The 7,752-nt window shown below is 38.3% G+C and overlaps 1 protein-coding gene across 2 annotated transcripts; it reads left to right on the plus strand.

Annotated features, from left to right (window-relative positions):
* Window positions 1–3,106: 3,106 nt before the first annotated feature.
* Window positions 3,107–7,747, plus strand: nip7 (NIP7 nucleolar pre-rRNA processing protein). Of its 2 annotated transcripts, XR_013933427.1 has the most exons (6): window positions 3,107–3,271; window positions 3,379–3,465; window positions 4,521–4,659; window positions 5,796–5,936; window positions 6,719–7,394; window positions 7,439–7,747. XR_013933427.1 is itself a non-coding variant. In XM_080432582.1 (5 exons), the coding sequence occupies exons 1-5, from the start codon at window positions 3,216–3,218 to the stop codon at window positions 6,836–6,838; spliced, it is 543 nt and encodes a 180-aa protein (XP_080288708.1). In that variant the 5' UTR covers window positions 3,107–3,215; the 3' UTR covers window positions 6,839–7,747. The 2 variants fall into 2 exon arrangements, 1 of the variants encoding a protein (XP_080288708.1); XM_080432582.1 differs by having other exon boundaries at window positions 6,719–7,747.
* Window positions 7,748–7,752: the final 5 nt, after the last annotated feature.

The following is a 7,752-nucleotide window of genomic DNA, read 5'->3' on the forward strand; positions in this document are numbered from 1 at the left end:
TAAGTGACATGTTACTATGATTAGAACATGTACAGTTGGCAGTATTTATATCCTTGTGAGTCAGTTAACAGTCAGCTACCTGCAGCAATGTCACTTAATCTGCCAGTAATCTTTGCAAGAATATAAATACAGCATGAGCTACGTCGTTATGACGAACCACTGAACAGTACTAAATGCTTGTAGTATTCATAAGTGAATGAGTTGAGGGGTGCAACAGTTAATCAAACTAATTGATTTAATGTTGATTATTAAAAAATAAAAATCAATACTTTAATCATTATAATTGATGAAAGATCGATCCCCTTTTTGGACATGTCATAGGTAAAAAAGTAAAAAACATAAATAAAAATACAATGGAAATAGCAGATCTAACGCACCGTGAGCTTGTAATCTGCTATTTTCACTTTGTTTTGCACGTCACTGTTGTGCGACAAAAGTATACCAAAAAAAACACACACTTACAGTAAGTGATTTTATGATTCATTGACGTATAAAATTCCTGAAAATATGTTTGGAGATAACTGATGACTAATACATCAGATTGAATTTCATGTTGCATTATTATGTGCTCCAATGGTTATTTTCATTAAATGCTACTCAGGCCAGTATAACAAACCCATCCGCTTGTCCTAGTATGAATCATTAATAAATGAGAGTAAACATTCTGCATCAGAATGTTTTTTGGAGAAAACTCATGTTTTGCAGTAAATTAGATTTAAAGGTTAATGTTTGCCCTGTGACTGTACTGCTGCATCACACACACACACACACACACACACACACACACACACACACAGAGAGACAAGGGAAGCTGTCACAATAATGAGGACACACCTCACTTCATTCTCTCTCAATTCTCCACTCGCATGTCATTATTCAAACACATTAAGCAGTGGTGTAAAGTAACTAAGTACATTTACTCAAGTACTGTACTACTAAGTACAATTCTGAGGAATTTTTACTTTACTGGAGTGTTTTCATCTTTCAATACTTTTACTTCTACTCCACTACATGTCACAGGCAAATATTGTACTTTCACTCCACTGTAATATTGAAAACTTTAGTTACTTTGTAGATTTTGATTATAATTACAAAACATGCATTCAGCCCATTGAAAATAGCCGATCTGCAAGCTTGTAGATCTGCTATTTTCAATTTAATACATTTGTAAACTTGTGAAAATTGGATATTCTGCATAAGGAGCACTTTCTACTTTAAGTACAATTTGATACCCATACTTTTGTACTTTTACTCAAGTACATTTTGAATTCCGTACTTTTACATTTAACAGAGTATTTCTACATTGAAGTATTGATACTTTTACTAAAGTAAAAAATGTGAGCACTATTTCCACCACTGACATTAAGTGATAATAATCGTGTTAAAGAAGAGACTGTAACCTAAACCCTGTCTGTGTGATCAAACCTCATCGGTATTTACAAACAAAAAAAATAAACGTTACGTAACTTACCTACGGCCCTGGTTCCATTAATTAACGCGTCTATAACGAGGGTTCCATTCAGATCTTTACAGTATTATAGCCCTGAACATAGTTCGTTTAAACACTGTTGTTCTGCTGTGGTTCAGAGACACACAGCAGATCCGGCCCGATGTTATCAATCAAACAGCAGCTTTAGCCGTTAGCATGTTAGCATCAAACTGTCAGCTGGAGACTACGAACCTGACACCAAGGATGAGGCGGTGACGTCACGCACAATGAGGAAGTGTACAGCCTGCCTGCGCTCGTCGTGGATGTGATTATTACAGTGGTGGGGAAAGTACCCACATTCTTAAGTAAAAGTATCAATACCACAAAAAGTCGGATATTAAAAATGTACTTGAGTATATGTACAAAAGTATTGGTATCAAAATGTACTTAAAGTACCAAAAGTATAAAGTAGTCATTAAGCAGAATACCCCGTTACACAAGTTTTCAAATGTATAACGTATTAAATGTTTTGAAAATAGCAGATCTACAAGCTATCTGCTATTTTCAAATGGCTGAAGTGGGTAATGTATGTTTTGTATGCAAAAATAACTAGTAACTAACGTTTTCAAATCATTGTAATGGAGTTAAAGTACAATATTTGCCTCTGAGATGTAGTGGAGTAGAAATAAAAGTACTGAAAATTGGAAAAACTAGAGTAAAGTAAAGAATACCTCAAAAGTACCATACTTGAGTAAATATACTTTAGTTACTTTGCACCACTGCACAAAACTATTTTTTTTTAATAGATATTTTCATCGACACTCACTTGAAAAGGTAAATGTGTCATTATTTTCTCATTTTGTACAAAGGTTCAACCACTTCCGCAATTGTTCGCGAGACGTCAATCCCTCATCCTTTAGCATCTTCCAAGTCTGGCAGCTGCTGTAGCATTATGCTAACGAGCTAGCTCCTCTTTTTTCTAAAACTACAATTTGTACGTGTAAAAGAACATGTTGTTGGAATAATAGTGATACTAATACTGTGTGTGTAGAACGGTGCAGTGTGTGTGTGTATAATGTAATGTAATAGTGATGAAAAGACACTCACCTCTGGGGGGACGTGATGAAGGGAGAGGCTCTTCTGACCGTAATGAGCAGAACATCAGGAACTGACGCGCGCACCCTGATGACGTATGACACTCATGGTTGCCATGTCTGCGTATTATAAGGGACTTTGGGCTTGTTTTTAAAGTTGCTTGTTTGATTGATTGATTGAATACTTTAACAGTTTGCCCCCCAAAAAAGTAATTTTCATGGCAAGGACCCCCAAACTAATGCGTATGTGTCCACAGACCACCCATCTGAAAATATTTTGTGACAGCACAGGGACCCCCGGCCGGTACCGGCCCATACAAGATTTGTTAAAATGTTTCAAAAATATTCCACAGTGACATTTTTCAAATTTTTATTGCAGATCTGCAAGCTCGCGATGCAACGCGTTGTGAGCTTGTAGATCCGCTATTTTCGAATAGTCGATGTAAATAGGTTTAAAGTGCTCATGTGGCCTTGCTCATGTTGCTTCTTTTGGACTTGTTTTCATAGAACTGGTTGCTTATTTCTCTCGCAGAATCTGGCAACACTGGTGTACACTCTGACGTCAATTTAGAGGGCCGCCACAAGTTCCGTCTTTAGCACCAGAGACCACGTTGTTTCTCATCACGTTTTACTTTTAAAACATTTCATTAATTTCCTTGGATTTGACGAGCAGCTCAGATCAGATCTCCACGATGAGGCCGCTGACGGACGAAGAGACTAAGGTCATGTTTGAGAAACTCTCTAAATAGTAAGTGGACGTCTTGTTTTCACATTATTAGGCAGTTCTTATTATTAGCCGAAATTTATGAGACGCTGATCTAAGGTTCCGTTTTGTTTGTATTTATCCCACAACAGCATTGGTGAAAACCTCAAACTGCTGGTGGATCGACCTGATGGAACCTACTGCTTCAGACTGCACAACGACCGTGTTTACTACATGAGGTAATGTGTGTGGTATATGTGTAGTGTGTACAGTGTATTACTATATGTATGTATGTATGTTTGATTGATGTACTTTCTTTAGTAAGACATGAGAATAGTACATGACAGTACATAACAGTACACAGAGGTACAAATTCACAATACAATGTATGTATGTATGTGTGTGTGTGTGTGGTATATGTGTACAGTGTATTACTATATGTATGTAAGTGTGTGGTTTATGTGTACAGTGTATTACTATAGGTATGTATGTGTGTGGTATATGTGTACAGTGTATTACTATATGTATGCATGTATGTATGTATGTATGTGTGTGGTATATGTGTACAGTGTATTACTATAGGTATGTATGTGTGTGGTATATGTGTACAGTGTATTACTATATGTATGCATGTATGTATGTGTGTGGTATATGTGTACAGTATTACTATACTGTATGTGTGTGGTACATGTGTACTGTAGTGCACTATTATTGTGTGTGGGTGTGTGTGTGTGTGTGTGTGTGTGTGTGTGTGTGTATGTAGTAGTGCACTATATTACTATAGGTATGTATGTGTGTGGCATATGCAAGGTTCATCGCCATGCTGGACTCTACGGGTCCTTTTGGTTCAATTTGTACACTCAAGTTACGGGGGTCCTTGAAAATAAAAAGTTAGAGAACCGCTGTCCTAGTGGACTCCGAATGTGTCATAGTAAATCAATGTCATACATATTCTGAAGAAAACCTGGAGACTGACATTCAGTAATTGGGTCTTATGATCAAAATAAGAAAATTTATAATGTATAATAATCAAAAATTTGCCAAGGACAAGTCTTGCCCCTTACACATGTCTGTTTATGGACATATTGATGACCCCTGGGTATATGTGTACTATTACTAGGTATGTCATGTACCTGTATATGTGTACTATGAGGTGTGTAGTATATGTCAGTGGTTCTAATACTTTTGTATTTCAAGGACGCCCGGTAAATTATTGTGATGCTATATTAACACCACCCTCAGCAGTCATTATGTGGTGTCAACACTGTGTCCTCTGAACGTTGCATATGGACAGTGAGAAGATCTTGAAGCTGGCGACCAACGTGGCGCGGGACAAGCTGGTGTCTGTGGGCACCTGCTTTGGAAAGTTCACCAAGACCGTGAAGTTCCGTCTGCACATCACCGCTCTGGACTTCCTCGCCCCCTATGCAAAGGTATTCGAGCATTTTAACCACTTAAACCCCAGCATCCGTATCGTGGGGAAAGCTTTCGCAGGAAGATGGTACATCGACACAAGCTCACAAATCGTCACTTGCGACGCGTTGTGAGCTTGTCGATTGGCTATTTTCAGCGGAAGCTTTCCCCACAATAACAGAGAAGACACTAGTATGGAGCCCTGAGGGACTCCGGTCAACCATATAGGGTTTGAGTGGTTAAAGTTGGCCCAGTAGCAAATTTAGAAACCAGAAAAGAAACAATCTAGCTTTGGGTTCCTGGGAGGCTGTGTGTCTCCCCATAGAATGCCACTTTAATAGAGGTCTATTAGAGTGGGATCCTATGGGGAGCCACAGAGCTAAGGAGGTCCTGGGCTTTTCCCCCCTCTGGGCAATACCTCCATAAAAACAGAGGGACTCGGGCCAGCAGGTGTATGGGAAAATGAAGGCCTGTCCCTCGGATAAGATTACTATATACAAGTTATTGCATTGTTGCAATCAAGAAATAATCTACCAAACACACATTTTGGAAGTTTTTGTGCTATGTTTATTTTGTAATAATAATCTAAATCTGCCAAGTAAGTCGCAACTTAAGTTTTTCAAATAATTGTAGTGGTGTAAAAAGTAGAATATTTGCCTCTGTGATGTAGTGGAGTACAGTATAGTATAGAAAGAGTATTAAATGTAGAGCGTAAAACAATTGACATAATCAAAGTAAAAGTCCCTCAACGGTATGTCAGTACTTGTGTAAATGTACTTGCATTACGAAAGTGAAAATAACCGATCAAAAGTTTGAAATAGTCGCAATATTGATTTTAGTCATATAGCCCAGCCCTAGTAGAGAAAGCCACTGTAGTTTGTCAAGAGATATGATAGAATTATGTAGGTAGGCTTAAAAAAGACAATTCCTATGAAGACAATGGACTAGTGATTAGCTGCTATGTGTCGTACACAGCATCACAATTATGTCTGAACAGGCCAGCACCGATTAGTAAGCGTGAAAAAAATAGCAGATCAACAAGCCCACAACACGACGTGTTGTGAGCTTGTAGATACGGTAGGCCATTTTCAGCGCTCAACACGGTCGTATGATGTGTAAATTGGTTTTAACCGTAATCCTGTTTGTTGCTTATTAGTACAAGGTGTGGGTGAAGCCTGGAGCTGAGCAGTCCTACCTGTATGGGAACCACATCCTGAAGTCTGGACTGGGTCGCATCACAGAGAACACAGACAAGTACCAAGGGGTGGTGGTCTACTCCATGTCAGATGTGCCCTTGGTAAGTAAGCTACTGATAGATGATCCACTGCCGCTCTTATCACACTGAGTGCAGTAGGCCGGTGTAGGGCTGGGCGATACGACTTCAAATCAATATCAACATTATTTATATAAAAGTGAAAATGGCAAGATCGGCTGTTTGCTATTTTTGATGACACCATTGTATAATACAGGGCATAAGAGGTTAATCGGACTAATCGATTATAGAAAATCTATTAGAATTTGTGTCGATTCATTGATATGTTATACACTTAATACTGTGTTTTTTTAAAACTGCTTTTTGATTAACCTACATGATAAAGACTAAGTTGGTTATTGGTTCTAAATGTCGCTTAATTGCCCAGCCCTAGTGTGTTGGGTCTGATACGATGTGCTGTAAGTAGGCAAACATGAAATAGTTTTTTGTACGGCGTGAGTCTGAAGGCGCAAACTATTTTCAGATTGTATACGTTTGTATGAGAAATCTTTTGAACGTTTACAATCTGCACTTTCATAAGCGGTAAAAGGCAGAATGATTGTGCCCTACTTGCAGTGGGAGGTTGATTAATTTGTCTATTGGCAACAGGAAATCATGTTATGAGATTATAAGTTATATAAAATTGTATATGCCCATGCTAGTGACTTACCATCCCTGTCAGTAGATGATACTGGCTAGAGAATATTTCATTATATTGGCTGTGTGAAAACATTTACAGTAGGAGTCTGTGCAGTTGTTCCCAAATCTAATGTCCCAATTTTTACACATGCTAAAGTTTTCTTCCTTTTCTCTCTTGTGCTCCCCAGGGTTTTGGCGTGGCAGCCAGGTCCACCCAGGAGTGTCGCAGAGTGGACCCCTTGGCCATCGTTGTGTTCCATCAGGCCGACGTAGGAGAGTTTATCAGAAATGAAGACACGCTGACATAGACACATCATATGAACATCTTTCTGTTCTCATCAATGTAAAAAGTTACATATTCATAAACTGGGAGTTGTCCAGTACAGCTGCAGTGAAATGGTGGCTATTAAGCCACTCAAACGCTGGAACTGGAAATTATGACTGTCCTAAGAGTGGTCCTTGTCACTAGAGTACATTGTTGGCAAAAGTGAGTTACTCATGTACACAGTAAAATCTTCAGTGTTAAGCTTTCTATTTGTAACTCTGAAAGTGTAGATACTTTGTACAGTCTGTTTAATTTAAGGACCACATCACCCAATTTCAACCCATCTTGATAATAATAATTGGTCCTCAATAAAGCTCATTATAGGATGGCACCATTTCTGTCTACTCACTCCGTCTCAGAGGGCGGCTGTGGGCAGTTCCTGCCTCGACATCAATAGGCAAGTTTGGAAGTTTCAGAAGAGAGGCTGTTGTTTCTATTAGCTTCTAATCCCCATTGGTAGGTACTAGATTTCTGAACTCTCCACAGCCCTCTGACTCTTATGAGCATTAGTGAGGACCTGATTATATTATATATAAAAGGTTGAAATGGGTTTAGTGAGGACCTGATTATATTATATATAAAGGTTGAAATGGGTTAAGTGCTCCTTAACAGCAAGTATTTTTTACCATGTATGCCCACTATGGACATTCAAACGATCTATAAATTGTGTCTGCTTCACTCACCACTGTGCTACCATCTTACCAGTTAGTTAATTGTCATCATTCTGACTTTTCCTCTATTAAAAGTGAAGTCAAATCTTTGAAATTCGTATTTTTTAGTAAATGCAATGATGTTGGCCAAACATTTTACTATGTGATTTTGAATAACATCTTGATGGCTGCCATTTGTATAAAATTCCTTGTGTTCAATAAATACAATATTTTAACAACTGGATTG

This window comes from Gymnoscopelus braueri (assembly GCF_963280865.1).
Source record: "Gymnoscopelus braueri genome assembly, chromosome: 1".
NCBI classification, from domain to species: Eukaryota; Metazoa; Chordata; class Actinopteri; order Myctophiformes; family Myctophidae; genus Gymnoscopelus; species Gymnoscopelus braueri.

Excerpts from the sequence above, each read along its gene's own strand:
- nip7 (XM_080432582.1), top strand. The coding sequence starts at position 3,216 with ATGAGGCCGCTGACGGACGAAGAGACTAAGGTCATGTTTGAGAAACTC. Across the intron at positions 3,272-3,378 it reads TTTGAGAAACTCTCTAAATA|CATTGGTGAAAACCTCAAAC; the intron begins GTAAGTGGACGT and ends ATCCCACAACAG. Across the intron at positions 3,466-4,520 it reads GACCGTGTTTACTACATGAG|TGAGAAGATCTTGAAGCTGG; the intron begins GTAATGTGTGTG and ends GCATATGGACAG.